Genomic DNA, 18,275 nt, shown 5'->3' on the forward strand with positions numbered 1-18,275 from the left:
GAGCAGAGAGGAGGTGAAAGTGAAAGGAAGATCGAGGGAGAAGCCGCCGCCTCATATTATATCACTGCTAGGAAACCATAAACACACCTCTCTGTAATATATATATATACCACACCTCAGCTGCTGCAGAACCTCATCATACACCTCAGCTGCTGCAGAACCTCATCATACACCTCAGCTGCTGCAGAACCTCATCTTACACCTCAGCTGCTGCAAAACCTCATCCTACACCTCAGCTGCTGCAGAACCTCATCATACTACACCTCAGCTGCTGCAGAACCTCATCCTACACCTCAGCTGCTGCAGAACCTCATCATACTACACCTCAGCTGCTGCAGAACCTCATCCTACACCTCAGCTGCTGCAGAACCTCATCATACTACACCTCAGCTGCTGCAGAACCTCATCCTACACCTCAGCTGCTGCAGAACCTCATCCTACACCTCAGCTGCTGCAGAACCTCATCATACACCTCAGCTGCTGCAGAACCTCATCATACACCTCAGCTGCTGCAGAACCTCATCCTACACCTCAGCTGCTGCAGAACCTCATACTACACCTCAGCTGCTGCAGAACCTCATCTTACACCTCAGCTGCTGCAAAACCTCATACTACACCTCAGCTGATGCAGAACCTCATCCTACACCTCAGCTGCTGCAGAACCTCATCATACTACACCTCAGCTGCTGCAGAACCTCATACTACACCTCAGCTGTTGCAGAACCTCATCATACACCTCAGCTGCTGCAGAACCTCATACTACACCTCAGCTGCTGCAGAACCTCATCATACACCTCAGCTGTTGCAGAACCTCATCATACACCTCAGCTGCTGCAGAACCTCATCATACTACACCTCAGCTGCTGCAGAACCTCATCATACTACACCTCAGCTGCTGCAGAACCCCATACTACACCTCAGCTGCTGCAGAACCTCATCCTACACCTCAGCTGCTGCAGAACCTCATACTACACCTCAGCTGCTGCAGAACCCCATACTACACCTCAGCTGCTGCAGAACCCCATACTACACCTCAGCTGCTGCAGAACCTCATCATACACCTCAGCTGTTGCAGAACCTCATCATACACCTCAGCTGCTGCAGAACCTCATCATACTACACCTCAGCTGCTGCAGAACCCCATACTACACCTCAGCTGCTGCAGAACCTCATCATACACCTCAGCTGCTGCAGAACCTCATCATACTACACCTCAGCTGCTGCAGAACCTCATCCTACACCTCAGCTGCTGCAGAACCGCATCCTACACCTCAGCTGCTGCAGAACTTCATCCTACACCTCAGCTGCTGCAGAACCTCATCATACACCTCAGCTGCTGCAGAACCTCATACTACACCTCAGCTGCTGCAGAACCTCATACTACACATCAGCTGCTGCAGAACCTCATCCTACACCTCAGCTGTTGCAGAACCTCATCCTACACCTCAGCTGCTGCAGAACCTCATCCTACACCTCAGCTGCTGCAGAACCTCATCCTGCACCTCAGCTGCTGCAGAACCTCATCCTACACCTCAGCTGCTGCAGAACCCCATACTACACCTCAGCTGCTGCAGAACCTCATCATACACCTCAGCTGCTGCAGAACCTCATCATACTACACCTCAGCTGCTGCAGAACCTCATCCTACACCTCAGCTGCTGCAGAACCGCATCCTACACCTCAGCTGCTGCAGAACCTCATCCTACACCTCAGCTGCTGCAGAACCTCATCATACACCTCAGCTGCTGCAGAACCTCATACTACACCTCAGCTGCTGCAGAACCTCATCATACACCTCAGCTGCTGCAGAACCTCACACTACACCTCAGCTGCTGCAGAACCTCATACTACACATCAGCTGCTGCAGAACCTCATCCTACACCTCAGCTGTTGCAGAACCTCATCCTACACCTCAGCTGCTGCAGAACCTCATCCTACACCTCAGCTGCTGCAGAACCTCATCCTACACCTCAGCTGCTGCAGAACCCCATACTACACCTCAGCTGCTGCAGAACCCCATACTACACCTCAGCTGCTGCAGAACCTCATACTACACCTCAGCTGATGCAGAACATCATCATTATATACCCTACACTCTTCCTATACCCTTCCTGTCCTTGTGGGTTTCCCAGTGATTATATGTTGTAGGGAGGAGAGTGCAGAGAATATCGGGGCTCCCACTGGTTCAGCGTCTTATAGGATCTTCCACCCATGTGACGGTGAAGAAACCCCCCGCTCCTGCTCTGGTGTACAGCTGTTTATTGGTGTTCACTGTTCCAGATCAATAACCCTATAGTTTTATAGGCTGTACTGAAGCAGAGCAAGCCTGGAAGCATCAGACCCGGCCTGTGACTGGGACTTGTAGTGTGTAGCTGGCCGGCTCGGTGACTGGGACTTGTAGTGTGTAGCTGGCCGGCTCAGTGACTGGCACTTGTAGTGTGTAGCTGGCTGGGTCGGTGACTGGGACTTGTAGTGTGTAGCTGGCCGGCTCGGTGACTGGGACTTGTAGTGTGTAGCTGGCCGGCTCAGTGACTGGCACTTGTAGTGTGTAGCTGGCCGGCTCGGTGACTGGCACTTGTAGTGTGTAGCTGGCCGGCTCGGTGACTGGCACTTGTAGTGTGTAGCTGGCCGGCTCGGTGACTGGGACTTGTAGTGTGTAGCTGGCCGGCTCGGTGACTAGGACTTGTAGTGTGTAGCTGGCCGGCTCTGTGACTGGGACTTGTAGTGTGTAGCTGGCCGGCTCGGTGACTGGGACTTGTAGTGTGTAGCTGGCCGGCTCAGTGACTGGCACTTGTAGTGTGTAGCTGGCCGGCTCGGTGACTAGGACTTGTAGTGTGTAGCTGGCCGGCTCTGTGACTGGGACTTGTAGTGTGTAGCTGGCCGGCTCGGTGACTGGGACTTGTAGTGTGTAGCTGGCCGGCTCAGTGACTGGGACTTGTAGTGTGTAGCTGGCCGGCTCGGTGACTAGGACTTGTAGTGTGTAGCTGGCCGGCTCGGTGACTGGGACTTGTAGTGTGTAGCTGGCCGGCTCAGTGACTGGGACTTGTAGTGTGTAGCTGGCCGGCTCGGTGACTAGGACTTGTAGTGTGTAGCTGGCCGGCTCTGTGACTGGGACTTGTAGTGTGTAGCTGGCCTGCTCGGTGACTGGGACTTGTAGTGTGTAGCTGGCTGGGTCGGTGACTAGGACTTGTAGTGTGACTGCCGCCTGGACAATCTAAAGGTTGAAGGGAAGCCCCTCCCACAGCTTCCTGTGCCCCCCCCCTCCCCACTCGATGTCTATATGTGTAATAGAGCGGACAACGAATGGGGAACAAGGGGGAAGTGAGCACTAACCTGACAGGTTGACGCTCGCTTCCTCCTCAATATCGGGCCGTGTAATAGGACATGTGCAGTCACATGACAAGAATCTGCAGAGTGAAGCATATGCTAGAGAGCTGCAGGTCACATGTATGTAAGAGATTGGCAAGATGATTGCCTATAAAATTATAGTAGCCTCATGTTCAGAGATGTGGGGGATGGTGAAATATGGAGCCTGGAAGACAAACGTTCTAAACACTCACAGGCGGGCAGGGAGGTGCGAGAACATAATACACATAATAAGTATACTCACCTGTCCCTGTGCCCCTGCAGCAAGGTCACATACCTGGCTGATGGATTGCCTGCTCAGCCAATCAGTGACTAAGGTGAGCGGGCAGTCCATCGCCGAGCTGTGATGTGGCAGCTGAGAAGCAAAAAAATTCTCTTGAGATCCAAAAATTCTATCTCGAGACCCAAGAGTGATGCTACGGGGGCACGGGGACAGGTAAGTATACTTTCTCTATTATGATCCCTCACACCCCTGCCTTTTTTTTTTTTTTAGTTTCACTAAAGGGCTTCTCCTATAAGGTCCTATTACACCCGAAGATTTGTCAGCTGCGGGCGATCAGCGAGATCAGTGCAGTGCCATTACATAGCCCGAGAAAGGAAGTGGTTGGGCTGCATGAACGATCTACGTATTGTTTGTGCAGCCATATAATCTGACAGCACAAATAAGTATATAGTGAGATCTGGGATATGTATGTATCCATGCTGTCAGTTTCCAGATGGATGGATAACATGTATGCTGTGCTTGTGATCTGGTATCTGACATTCCAGTCCTCCAACCAGCAGCTGTATCCTCAGGCCCCGCCTCCTCCTCCTGTCCATCATTCTATGGCCAATACATTTTGAAACCTGCCCGAAAGATTTGATCGGCTGAGGATCGGGCGTTTTCACTGACATTTTATACAGGTCAATATCACCAAAAGAGGAAAGACATGTCATATACAGAGAACTGGAACACCAAGGACTCACAAGTAATAATCACAAAAAACTTTATTAGATAATGACATATACGAAACTGACAAACCCAAAAACATTTAAACCCATTGTGTTCCAAGAGGCCGTTTCATCAATATAAATAGAACTTGGGACAAGCCGACGTGTCAGATGACTGGATGACCGCCAAGTCCGTATATTCCGTGCTTGATAAAAGACACATGAGGGAGCAGGAACGAGGGAAGATTTACCTGTGGTAGATTTGGAAAGAACCCCCCGACACTAGAAGGGAACAGAGCTAGTCAGTAAGCCACCAGGCTGTCCCACAGACGTACACACATCATGGTCCATTCACAAATCCATAATATCTATGTACAATAACGGTAACAAGGTCTACAAAAAGAAATAAGGGTACAAAAGACATAGTGGGAGCTGGATGTTCCTAGAGATATGCAGTAACCCTGGGATGCTAGAGGTTGTGTTTAGCTGGGCCCAATGCTATATGTACCGCTGAGGCACTTGTCATGGTGGTCAGGAGTGGTATACGCCAACCCCTGGATATACTGGCTCACACTTCCCAAGGTAGAACAGGTGTAGTGCAGGTGTAGGTGTGAGGAACCACTGAGTCCAGCCAGTGACTAAGGGCCCTATTCCACCGGACGATTATCGTTCGCATAGTCGTTTACCATTAACGATCTCAAACGACCGCTATTGCGAAAGACCTAAAAAAGGTTCACTCGTTACCATGGAACGATAATCGTTACTTAAGCCCCTATTCCACGGATCGCCAGAGGAGCAAACGAGCGCTCTCAGCGCTCGTTTGCTCCTCGTTCCCCGCTCGCTGCCGCCGCTATTCAATGCGGCGGCAGCGAGCAGGTGAGTGCGGGAGGGGGCGGCGGGGAGCGACGGCAGCAGATCGCTGCTATATCAGTCGCTTGTTTTTCAACATGTTGAAAAACAAGCGACTGCAACGATCAGCCGACATGAACGATGTCGGCTGATCGTTGCACTCTATTCCATGGGACGATTATCGTCCGTAGCGGTCGATATCGGCCGAATACAGACGATAATCGTTCCGTGGAATAGGCCTTTATGATCGTATTTGCGAACAACCTAACGACGTCTTATTCAATGCGAACGTTTTGCGAACGAGCAACGATAAAAATAGGTCCAGGTCTTATAAAGCGATCAACAATTTCTCGTTAACTGCATTTCAACCGAACGATTATTGTTTAGATTTGAGCGATTTAAAGATAATCTGAACGATAATCGTCCGGTGGAATAGGGCCCTTAACCAGGAACAACATTTACTGAAGTCAATAAAGGGGTAGTACTAAAATAATAGACTTTGCGGTAAGGTGCAAGAATACAAAAATAGATTTCTCAACACAGATCCCTTAAGTTGGGTATTTGTGTAGGGTACATAGGTATAGGATTATTCTCAGCTTCTCGCTGGCGGACAGATAATAGAATCTGAGCCTCTCGCTGCTGGATATATATACATACTGAGGAGGACTGTCTTTAAAGACTCAAATAGGTTTGTGTAAGACATCATGTAGAGAAGACAGACTTTGAGGTAGTTAGTGCTTAAGTAGTGCAGAAATCTGTCATGGTGACCTGGCGGAAGAAGACTTGATAGGAGAAATACTCGTACTCACGGTTTTGAAGACTATGGCCTCATGCCAGAAGAGATCACGGAGTGCCAGGTCTGGTAGTATGGGCCCCTGGCTTTAACAACCAGGTGTAGATTACTGCTCAAAATTACCCAAGACGGGCGAGCGATGATTAATGGAGTACGTCAACTTAAGTTGCTCTTTGCTCCACTGGGGATATTCCGGTCTGCTGAAGGACTGCCTGAATAGCAACTTGACAGAAGAATAGTCACCTCAGACGGAGACAAGATTGGTCTCTTTTGTGGTAGTTACTCCACTTAGGGTTCTAGCCAGACATAACTAGGGTTTCAGGTGTGCTAGGGAAGATAAAGAGCTGCATGCACACTCTAATTCAGTGTAGAAGAACACAAATGGGTTCTGACCTCCAGTCTAGGCCCTGGGATAGACTGCAACTGGAACAACTTTTCTCCGGACTGCTCTCTCTCAGGAACCCACTACAAGAACCACCAAAACTAGTGTTGGTAAATATAGTGCAAGGGGTATATACTAGGAGACACGGCACTACCCCCCCACCACCAGAGAGATAGTAATGGCCAATCTGGCTCACCTGGACATAGTTCTGAGATCTACGGTGCTCTGCAACCAGCAAAGTGTAGGCCTTGAGGCTTTGACAAAGCGTGTTTGTGCGTGAAACGATCGTCGCCTTTCTGTGCAACATCTCTGTCCTGTATGGCTAAATAAATCATACTTTGGATCGTATACGAGTGCCGCACTACTTTCATCTTTACAGTGCCGTTGGTAAATATAGTACTAAGGGGACCCTGGGATTGGCCAGGAACTCTCTGGAAGGTCCTAAGCTAGGCCTGTGATAGGTGCAAGTGTGTGAGGTACCAAGCTCAAGGATTGGACAGTCAATAAATCACACAATAGTGGCACAAACAAGAATCAAGGACACATCAGTAAACCCCTTGGCCTGTACATCTTCCTTCGTGCAAGTAAATACAGTGCAATATGTCAAGTTTAGTGACACCTAGTGGCGGAAGTGGTAGAAGACAGGCCTTCAGCCCATAGCGCTGGTACTTGTGGCCAAGAGTTGTTGGTGAGATATTTCATCATACAGGGCCGCACTTACTCGAGCACTTGGCCTGCGAGTAAGGAATCAACTGCTTGATCCATAATCCGACTGTAGGACTGTAGACTTTACAGATGGACCATATGCTGCTCCTTGTGGCGTCCACACACATCATGGCTCAGTAGCTGAATCCAATGTCTATCGTGGTCTCCATTCTACTTCCCAATCTTTTTGATGCATGATCTGTTGTGGCTCTTTATAACTCGATAAAATGTGTCTTTGTCTTCGTTGCCCCAGTGTATAACATACATGAGGAGCGTCCTCATCTTATCCTGCGGTGTGGACTGACTTCTTACAGTACTGCACTCTTCCTCTGTGAGGAGTTTCTGCTTCTGGAGGTTGTCTAGGACAGGCTGGATATTTTTCACTTTTTGTACAAGGTCACAACGGTGTTGATCAATGAAATGCTCAGGAGGAACGCCTACAAATCACAATATAGTCAACCTCATCAGCCATTCATATTAACAAACTAAAACTATACAGTGTTATACAACCTCTCCTTAAAGGGGTAATTTAGGTCTGTTAAAAAAAAAGAAAAAAAAAAGTAATATTGTGCTAGAGTCTGTGGTAAAATTACCTATTCACGGTCCTACATTAGTCCTGATGCAGCTCTGTTGTTCTTCCAGCCATTGAGCTCTTCAATCCACTTCTGAGTCGAGTGCTCGGAGCAGGACCTTCCCAATTAGCCAATCACTGGCTGCCGTGGTGTCCTGTCCCGGCCAGTGATTGGCTGAGCGGGCTGGTCCTGCTTCAAGTGATCATTTTGGAAGTGGGTTGAAGGGAGAAGTAGTGGAGGACCACAACAAGAACAACAGGAGCAGTGGCGAGACTAACGGGAAACCTTGGCTGGGTAATTATAGCTTTTTTTTGTATTTTAACACAGCCCCAGGACTATATAATTACTTACAGATCCAGATTACTCTTTAAAGATTTGCTTTCAGTTTACTGGCAGCTCATAACTTACCCTTTCTTCCTCCCTCCCCAACACCCCCCCCCCTCCCGTAACAATATCTGAATATAACATGTTACCTCTCCGGGCGGCTTGTCTTGATAGTTCTTTTATATCTGCTAATAAAAATAATACATTTATAGACCAGACTCAAGAAACATCATCATGTCATGTGATTTATAAGTTTAGTAACTTGGATAGTCAAAAAAATAGGGGTCAGTGGTAGGCAGCTTCACCGCCCATATTCATCCCCTGAGAGCCAATCCCTGCAAAGCTAAGTCCATCCATTTCCTCCTTTAAGTCAGCTCCGGCTTCACCAGGGGACTGAGAGCATCTACCTCCCGCCCTACACAAGTCCACACTGAGAGGACTATAAGCTCTTCTCCCTAATCCAGACAGGAAAGATTGGCAAGACAGGAGAGGTAAAAGCTGAACCAGGACTCTCCTGCACTCTTTGTTGGCGTACAGCCTTAGTGAGTGCAGGGAGCCTTATACAGCAGGAAAAGTGTCTTCCAGCCATCTGGGTGTTGTACAGCAACCGTGAGTTCAGTCATTTTTCAGTAAACGACACCACACTAAGCTGTATACACTACTATGAGTAACATTAAAGTGTTTAAAAGTATTTAGAGATTCTATTTCTGTAAATCGGCTTAAAGATCAACTGCTAAAGGGAGCTGTGACCAAACCTGACTATCCAAGTCCTGTGACTCTAGATCCTGAATTGCATCGAAATCATGGCCTGGATAATTAAGAGTTAAAAGTAGTTACATGTAATCCTAGTGTTCCCGCACAGAAAAAAACTACATTGACAAAAATATATCTTAGAGGGGAGCACCGGGTTAGTGTCACCTTCCTACCATGTGACAAAACTGCTACTCCCGGCTATCCCGCAGCATAACTCTGATCATCCCCCATGGATACAAGTGTAATAAGTCCTATATAGGACCCTGTGAAACCTCGTGTCAGTTCTCCGCTCCACACGGTTTCGGACTCGGAGCTCTTCTCTTCCTCCACACGTAATGAAATCTTCTCTGCAGTTTTTGACACGTTGATCTCGGTGAATGGATAACTTTCTATTTCTTTATGATCGATGAATGGCAGGGTCTACAAGAAACGATACGAGGATTGTGTTACCCCACAGGGCATCTATAGAACCTATAAAACACAAGTGTAGCGCTGTTTTTGGAAGAAACAGATTGATTTTTCTAACCCTGGATTTATGTATTCTGTGGTTCGGTGCGATTATCTCATTTCGATTTTTTTTTTTCCCCTCGTCATCCTGCATGACAGCATAACAGGAGGCCGAGACCACAACTACAGAGACAGGAAACGTTTTTTTCCTTAATGTGGCCTGAAGTTAAAGCAACTCTGTACCCACTTTGTGACCCTCCCAACTACTTATACCTTCTTTTAGCTGGTGAGAAGTTTTTTTTTTGCTGGTATGTTTATTTATGCTGGTGTCGCTTTCCAGAGGCCGAAATTCATACTTTATTCGGCCGTAGCCGTGCCAAAGAGGCGTGGCCTAGAGCGATCGTGCCCTAGGCCAGTGCCGCCTGTGTGGTTGTCCGTCTCCTCCTGCCTCCCGATCCGCCCTCTGTTCGGCTGCACAGTATTAGCAGTCATTGTGCATGTGCTGCCTCCTGACCCCCCGGCGCCGCTGCAATGACGTAGGCGGGTCCACGCCGCCTCTCTGGTTTGTCCTCACAACGCCGCCCCTGCCCCTTGGTCCTCTTCTCCGCACATGCGTCATTGCGCTACGATCATTGCGCTACCAGCTTTGTGCGTCACTGCGCATGCACGGGATCATAGTGCAATGGAGCGCAACGGCACATGTGCGAAGAAGAGGACCAGCTGATTCAGGGCACAATTGTATGCGGGGGGGGAGTCAGGCAGGAGAGGCGGGAAAAGGCAGGGCGTGTTACAAACACGGGGCGGGGGCAGCGTTGTGAGGACACACCAGAGAGGTGGCGCGGACCCGCCTACGTCATTACAGCGACGCCAGGGAGGGGGGGTTAGGAGGCGGCGGCGCATGCGCAATAACTGCTAATGCTGTGCGGGCTCGGACAGAGGGTGGATCGGGGGACAGGGGGGACGGACAACCACTCAGTGTCATGTGCTCCCAATGTTCTCCCAATGTGCTTAATGTCATGTGCTCCCAATGTTCTCCCAATGTGCTCAATGTCATGTGCTCCCAATGTTCTCCCAATGTGCTCAATGTTATGTGCTCCCAATGTTCTCCCAATGTGCTCAATGTCATGTGCTCCCAATGTTCTCCCAATGTGCTCAATGTCATGTGCTCCCAATGTTCTCCCAATGTTCTCCCAATGTGCTCAATGTCATGTGCTCCCAATGTTCTCCCAATGTGCTCAGTGTCATGTGCTCCCAATGTTCTCCCAATGTGCTCAGTGTCATGTGCTCCCAATGTTCTCCCAATGTGCTCAATGTCATGTGCTCCCAATGTTCTCCCAATGTGCTCAATGTCATGTGCTCCCAATGTTCTCCCAATGTGCTAAATGTCATGTGCTCCCAATGTTCTCCCAATGTGCTCAGTGTCATGTTCTCCCAATGTTCTCCCAATGTGCTCAGTGTCATGTGCTCCCAATGTTCTCCCAATGTGCTCAGTGTCATGTGCTCCCAATGTGCTCAATGTCATGTGCTTCCAATGTGTTCCCAATGCTGCTTCCTACATCATTGCTTCCATTACCCTTGGCTGTATTTTTGGATCCGGTTCTGCACTGATGATGTAGTTGGTTTCGGTGTACACAGTGCTGGTTCGGTGAGGTTTATCGATCCTCTTGAACCCATCGAGCCTCTTCAGCTCAGTAAGTTTCTGGGAAAAAAACCCACAAAGCTCTGACAAGCAATAAAGACAAACTTACATTGTGGTTAATGGCGTTTACACATTTTAGCAGTAGTGGAACAATAGGAAACCAATGTATGGAAACAGGGCAGATACCTCTCAGAGACCAGGGTAACATAGCAGAGTCAGCTGTTGTTCCACAATCATGTATAACTTAAAAGCTTGACACATTTTATTTCTCATACTAAGTATATTCACACGCACCATATCACGTAGTGCAGGCATGTCCAAACTTTTTTCGAAGAGTGCCAAATTTGATGAAGTGAACATGTGCGAGGGCCGACCATTTTACATGCTACATGCTATATGCTTTATAACACAGGCAGATAATAGCAAGCTGGATACCTGGGGGGCCGTAAAAGTTCGGAACGCGGGCCGCAAATGGCCCTCCGGCCGGACTTTGGACATGCCTGACGTAGTGGATGCTCCCTGAAATCTTCTGTAGATTTTCTGCCCATTTGTTTTGGGTAACAAACCTATGTGTTTTACGCTCCATGGGTCGGGTGCACAGTGCCCAGCCTATAACATCCCCACTTACCTCCCCAGCCAGGAAGCAAGAAGAGGTACATAGTGCACCACTTATTACAGTACAAGAGCCCGTACTCCACCCAAAATGATGGTCCCTGCTCTGAATGGGGTTTCCTGCTCTAGAGCTGAAGGCTTCTGTTTCTGAGTAGGACTGTGGCTATACAGCCATGGCCCGGCTTAGGTTGTATAGAAGGAAAACATTTCTCACGACTAGTCTTCCAGGAAAACGTTAGTGGTGATATGGATTACCACCTAACTCTTTTGGGACACAAAACAGCAATTTCTTACTACGCCCCATCCCCTGAGCTGAGCATACTGCACCCTACCCACCATGGAAGAGGTTAAGTAGGGATACTGAGCATTGTCACTTAAGCCCCTGGGGGCCAGACAGTAAGCAGTGATCTATACAGATATGGTGGATCAGAACACCTATCAAAATGATGATTGTTCTGCTCCTCAGTAGGGACCTTACCCTTCCCTGCTCCTGGCTGTATCTTTAGCTGCACTGCAGCCTCTAATCAAATGATCACTAGAGGCTGCAGTGCAGAGAAAGATGCCATAGAGTCAGGAATTAAGAGGAGAGAGGGTTAGGCTGTGTTCTCACATTATGTCTTTGTGAACTCAGGCTTTCAGCACTCTGTAGGTGCTTCTCCAAACTGAACTAGCCCTAGAGGCTAGCACATGCACTTGTGAACTGCAGATGTGACCTGGATGTATAAGTCCAGGTGCCACCTGCAGTTCATGACTACAGATGTATACATTTCATAACTTTTTTTTTCCGTTTCTCAGATACCGGTCTCCTGAGGACTACACAGGATTCGATGGACCATGTGGATGAACGCCTGTTTTTTGTTTTTTTAATGTTCAAAGAGGGATATGAGGGTGTTTTTATTCCAGTAAATGAACATCACACCCGTGTTACCTGCACATATGGTCTACCAGAAGGAATGAGGTAGAGGTGGATTCTGTACTCCATAACCTCTTTATCTTCTTCACAAACCAGCCGGAAATATATGAGAACCTTCCCATGAGATGGACACGGCTTCTTTCTTCTTGATACAGAGGTAACATTTGTGCCTACAGCCGCCACGCAGGAGAAGGTGGGATTACCCAGCACAACACGAGAGGCTTCAATTCTACTCGGGAATTTCAGGGTGACTTTCCCATCTTTGTGACCGGATTTTATCATCATTTTTTCTCCTCTATAACCTGTAAGAAACAAATGGAACAAAACATAGTGGGGATAATTTACTAACAATCTGTCAATTTTAAGTCGTTGTGCCGACAGTTGTGTCTGGTTTTTCGCGTTAAATTAATTAGTCCCAGTAGCGCTCAGATTACTTACCCTACAGGTGTTTGCTACACGTCATCTATGACGACTGCACACTAGTGCTCATGATTGGTTGTTTTTGTGTTTTTAACATGTGCTATGTGATATGCTCATTAGACCATGATTAAGCGCGCATGCGTGCGAAACGCGTAGGTCCTTGCTGTTCACCATACATGAGCTGTTTTTACTTTTTGGAATGAAATAAAGATTTTTGATAATTTTTAATACGGAGTGCTGGGACCATCACTTTTTGTAATATCTATTCTGTGTATGTATTTCACTCTGCCTAACAGCAGACGCTGAATGGTTTTGTAAGAGCAAGGGTTAATGATCTTCTGCTGTATCGTGATCCCACACCTGTCACATGTTTGAGAATACGTAAATCTGGTCCCACCGCCCCTCTCTAATCCAATCAGAGAAAGCTCTAAACCTCCTAATGTCTCTCCACCAATGAGAACACTAATCACCTGGTGTCTCTCAATCAATGGGGGCATCACTGTAGCCCATAAAATGGTGGACTGAGTCAAGACTCTTCAGTTTAGGGCCTGGCCCAGGGCCAGTGTGCATGTCTACTAGCTCTGCTCCTGCTAGTTAGACAATTCAGTCGGCTATTCAGCAAGTAACTACCAGTCCATGCTGTGAGGATCAATCTATAATTCTACTTCTTCATCTAGACCAGTGTCTGAGATATTGTGCTGTGCTTCTAGGTCCCGTGGCATTGCTGTCCTCCATTAGGCCTCCAGTTGGAGACAGTACTGGTTGGCTTCCCCGTTGGAGATCATGTTCTTGTATATGTCACTCGGGGTGTAATGATTGAACCAGGCAAGTGGATCCCCTGGGTTACTGAGAAGTGCTGACGTACCCTCTCAATGGAACGGAATCTAAGGAGCCCCCGATCTTCACCAGAGCCCGCCGCAAGGCAGGATGGGCTTCTCTGTACGAAAATCCCAGGTTGCTTCCATAAAGATTATTCCCGGTGAATGAGTAAAGAAATGAAGGAGTACTCGAGCCTGGGCCCAGTTTCTTTTCTTCTGCAGTTGAAGTTCAAAATGCAATGTGAAGACGTTGTTCGGACTGGAGATGAGCAGAGAACTAGGAATGGAACGGGATCTAAATGGATAGAAGGTCACACGGAAACGAGGAATGGAAGATAGCCAGGGAGCACAGATGTGGTTTACTGACTGAAACACACCAACAACTGAGCACAGAGGTCTGGAGGTGGTGGCTATATATACAGTATATAGTTATAGCCACCACTATGCTCAGCTGACCAGCCTAGAATTTTCCAGAACTTGTATACTGAGTCTATAAATACAGATAAGCAGGCGTTCAGCTATCGGAGGTGTATGGCCACCTTCATCGTCTATCCTTCAGTTCCACTTTGATCTGCACTGCACATTGATCAGGACACTGGAAATTGTCTGGTCTTATTTTCACACTTCCCTGAATTGGGTTCCGTACAATCTGAACATGTAGGGAATACAGGAGAAAGAGAGCTCAGTCTTCAGCGGATCAGTATGATCAGAAGACTTATATATAATCTGTAATTGATACATAAAGATTGACCAACACATTTCTGATTCCCGCCAATGGAGTCTCCTCTTCCACCCATCTAACGTGATATATATCATGACTGATATGGTAACTCACCTTGTAGACGAGCATAGTGTGGTGGGTAGATGGCTGACACCCGGCCTGATAGGACTCGTACATTTAATGTGGGGCCCAGTAACTTATAGCCATTTTTCTGGATCAGCTTCATGTAGTCATCACCGTACTCCAGGGAACATTCAATAGTCGTCGTAGATGGTCCCACAAACTTTATCCCAGTTTCTTGGCAATGGAATATCGTCTCTACATCGAACCTTGAAAAGACGGAATTCTTTAGGACCTTGTAACAGTAGGACACAGCCTTCCAGGTATCCTGAGAGCTATGGTTGTCTATGGTCCTGAAGAGTTAAAACTAGACAGGTCCCTACCCTGTTCTCAGGAAACCCAAGGATGTCTCTTTGTGTTCTCCTGGTGGGACCTTCTTAAAATATTCACCCGAGGAGCAGGGGAGATAGGAGCACTGAGAGACAAGAGCAGGGAAGATGGGAGCAGGTGACAGGAGCAGGGGAGACAGGAGCGGACATTAGAGGGGACAGAGGTACAGTACATTAGAGGGGACAGTGGTACAGTACATTAGAGGGGACAGTGGTACAGTACATTAGGGGGGACAGTGGTACAGTACATTAGAGAGGACAGTGGTACAGTACATTAGAGGACAGTGGTACAGTACATTAAAGGGGACAGGGGCACAGTACATTAGAGAGGACACTGGTACAGTACATTAGTGGGGAGAGTGGTACAGTACATTAGAGAGGACAGTGGTACAGTACTTTAGAGGGGGCAGTGGTACAGTACATTAGAGAGGACAGTGGTACAGTACATTAGAGGACAGTGGTACAGTACATTAGAGGGGACAGTGGTACAGTACATTAGAGGACAGTGGTACAGTACATTAAAGGGGACAGGGGCACAGTACATTAGAGAGGACACTGGTACAGTACATTAGTGGGGAGAGTGGTACAGTACATTAGAGAGGACAGTGGTACAGTACTTTAGAGGGGGCAGTGGTACAGTACATTAGGGAGGACAGTGGTACAGTACATTAGAGGGGGCAGTGGTACAGTACATTAGAGGGGGCAGTGGTACAGTACATTAGAGGGGACAGTGGTACAGTACATGAGAGGGGGCAGTGGTACAGTACATTAGAGAGCACAGTGGTACAGTACATTAGAGAGGACAGTGGTACAGTACATTAGAGAGGACAGTGGTACAGTACGTTAGAGGGGACAGTGGTACAGTACATTAGAGAGGACAGTGGTACAGTACATTAGAGGACAGTGGTACAGTACATTAGAGAGGACAGTGGTACAGTACATTAAAGGGGACAGGGGCACAGTACATTAGAGGGGACAGTGGTACAGTACATTAGAGGGGACAGTGGTACAGTACATTAGAGAGGACACTGGTACAGTACATCAGTGGGGAGAGTGGTACAGTACATTAGAGAGGACAGTGGTACAGTACTTTAGAGGGGGCAGTGGTACAGTACATTAGAGGGGGCAGTGGTACAGTACATTAGAGAGCACAGTGGTACAGTACATTAGGGAGGACAGTGGTACAGTACATTAGAGGGGACAGTGGTACAGTACATTAGGGGGGACAGTGGTACAGTACATTAGAGGGGACAGTGGTACAGTACATTAGAGGGGACAGTGGTACAGTACATTAGGGGGGACAGTGGTACAGTAAATTAGAGGACAGTGGTACAGTACATTAGGGGGGACAGTGGTACAGTAAATTAGAGGACAGTGGTACAGTACATTACAGACGGCACTGGTATTGCATGTTAAAGTGGACAGTTGCGCAGGGTGCCATTCCAGTCCCCAGGGGGAGATATAGTAGCATATGAGCCCCGTGTTTTAGCATACTAGAGATTCAAAGAATTAGATCTGGGTTTAGTAAGTCATGTGGAGACAACAGTGAATACCGCCGAAGCAATATGACATCACAGCTATAATCATTTTCTATCGTCTACACGATTTATTACCTTATTTTATCGTTTTTCCATTTTTGCTGCGCTTTAATCTGGAACATGGCAAATCCCAATCTGAGTACCACAGGGAAGAAAGCTCGGGCAATTGTCTTCATCATTCCCATGATGGATGGACTGCGCTTATCCCCAAGTAACTAGAAGAATAGGTAAGGTTACAGTATAGTAACAATTTGTATAACATGGTCTTATGGGATTATGAACAAAGAAATATGGCATGGTGTGAACACAGGCTTATAACAACATGGGGTACAGAGGTTCTTAAGGGGACATTGTGTGAACAAGGTCTCATATGAATATAGTATTAACATACAGCATGAAATGGAAACTGGGTCTAATAGCGATGTGGTGGGAACAGAGTCTTACAGGAATATGGCATGAACAGGGTATTATATATTGGGGTGTGAAAAGGGTCTTATACAAAAATGTGATGTGAACAGAGTCTTATACAAAAATTCAAAATTTGTATAGAAATGTAAGAAAGTGAGGAAGCTTGGATAAAGCATTGGAGCAGAGGTGTAGGCCATATAGCTGGGATCATTTATATTGTAAGGATTTAGCAAGGTGGCGTCCAGATAATGTTTTACATGTATGTATTGGCCCATCTAGCAAGCACTGTGCACTTTACCAAGTCTACCACCAGAGGGCACAACTATATGTTTGATGTATGGACTGATTGATGCACCTAGAGGCTGGGTTCACACGCTGTAAGGCAGCGGCCGTTCTGTGACCCGTCCACGTCTGTGTCAGTGAAGTTCATCCTGGCCAGTACTGCAGTTATTAATTGGGATGCGCTTGCATTTGTGTGTGCCCGGATTTCAATCAACCATAGCCGACAATGTAAAGTCTGTTCGGAGCCGCACTTTACACTATCTGCTCTGTGAGTCATGTGCGGCTGCTATTCAATGAATAGACAAGTCAGTTTTTTTGTGCAGCCGCTTGGAATCCCAGTGTGAGTGTATACAGTGAGTGCACTCCGGCCGGGACTCCATAGTGATTATTGCCGTAGATCATTTAATAACGACCGTGGATGCAAACCTTCAACTACGGCCGTTGTTTATTGAAACTATACATTGTGTGAACTTAGCCTATAGATTGTTTTTTGTGACTTTGTATCCCTCACTGGTTCACGGCCTCCAACGTCTGGGTTATTAATGTGTGTTAGCTTATGTAATGATAAATGAGACATTTATGTTGTTCTTTACATGAACACTGTCTTAAGGGGGTGAAGTGTGAACAGTATCCTATAAAGAGATGGAGTAACCAGGGTTTTCAGAATTGGGGTCAGTACTTGACCTTGTCTACTTGGATGATATCCCATAGATAGTGGCTGCCAACTGGGCGATCGATGGATGAAAAAAAGAAGGTCATGGTCAGCTATACCCCGCTGCCAGGTAGCGTGGGGGAGTGACATCCCTGCCGCTTGATAGGCTGACCAGGGTCGGTCATGGCAGCAACAGAAAGCCAAGTATATCTCTACCATAGTAAGGCCGAGCTCAGCACAGGAGCAGGGAAGGGTAAGTATTATACAAGGATCTTACAGGAATATGGTATGAACAGAGTCTAATAGAAATGTGGTGTAAACAGGGTCTCGTAAGAACATGATACAGTAAAAAGAATGAAGTGTTACCGGTGTCTAATAACAATGCAGTATCTATAGGTATCTGAATAGTATCTGCATAGGAATGTGGTGTGAACAGAGTCTTACAGAAACATGTTTTTGGATAAGGTTGCTAGAAGGTTCTGGAGGTCGCTCAAGGGTTTCCTAATGAAAAACACAACTCATGGACTGACATTTGTTTTATCGTGTTGCCTATGTCACACTATGTAAAAACAACGGCCATATTAATAGTTTGTGAAATTTTGTGAAAAAGCGTCCATTGTTTGCGCAACAACGGCCGTTGTTATGAAATATGTCAGTTGTTTTTACATAACCTTATAATGTATAGAGAGAGACCCGACACTC

General features: G+C 47.2%; 1 protein-coding gene across 4 annotated transcripts in view; it reads right to left on the bottom strand.

Annotated features, from left to right (window-relative positions):
• Positions 1-5,269: 5,269 nt before the first annotated feature.
• LOC138800561 (NACHT, LRR and PYD domains-containing protein 1a allele 5-like) overlaps positions 5,270-18,275 on the bottom strand; it is a 35,924-nt gene continuing 22,918 nt past the window's right edge. For all 4 annotated transcript variants that reach the window (XM_069982330.1, XM_069982332.1, XM_069982329.1 and 1 more), the window contains exons 6-12: positions 16,307-16,446; positions 14,359-14,573; positions 12,301-12,587; positions 10,695-10,820; positions 8,947-9,094; positions 8,071-8,109; positions 5,270-7,462 (exon numbers count right to left, since the gene is read on the bottom strand). In XM_069982330.1, the coding sequence (XP_069838431.1) occupies positions 7,197-7,462; positions 8,071-8,109; positions 8,947-9,094; positions 10,695-10,820; positions 12,301-12,587; positions 14,359-14,573; positions 16,307-16,446 (1,221 nt within the window). In that variant the 3' untranslated portion in view covers positions 5,270-7,196. The remainder of the gene's footprint in view (positions 7,463-8,070; positions 8,110-8,946; positions 9,095-10,694; positions 10,821-12,300; positions 12,588-14,358; positions 14,574-16,306; positions 16,447-18,275) is intronic.

The sequence above is a fragment of the Dendropsophus ebraccatus genome, chromosome 9 (assembly GCF_027789765.1).
Source record: "Dendropsophus ebraccatus isolate aDenEbr1 chromosome 9, aDenEbr1.pat, whole genome shotgun sequence".
Taxonomy (NCBI): domain Eukaryota; kingdom Metazoa; phylum Chordata; class Amphibia; order Anura; family Hylidae; genus Dendropsophus; species Dendropsophus ebraccatus.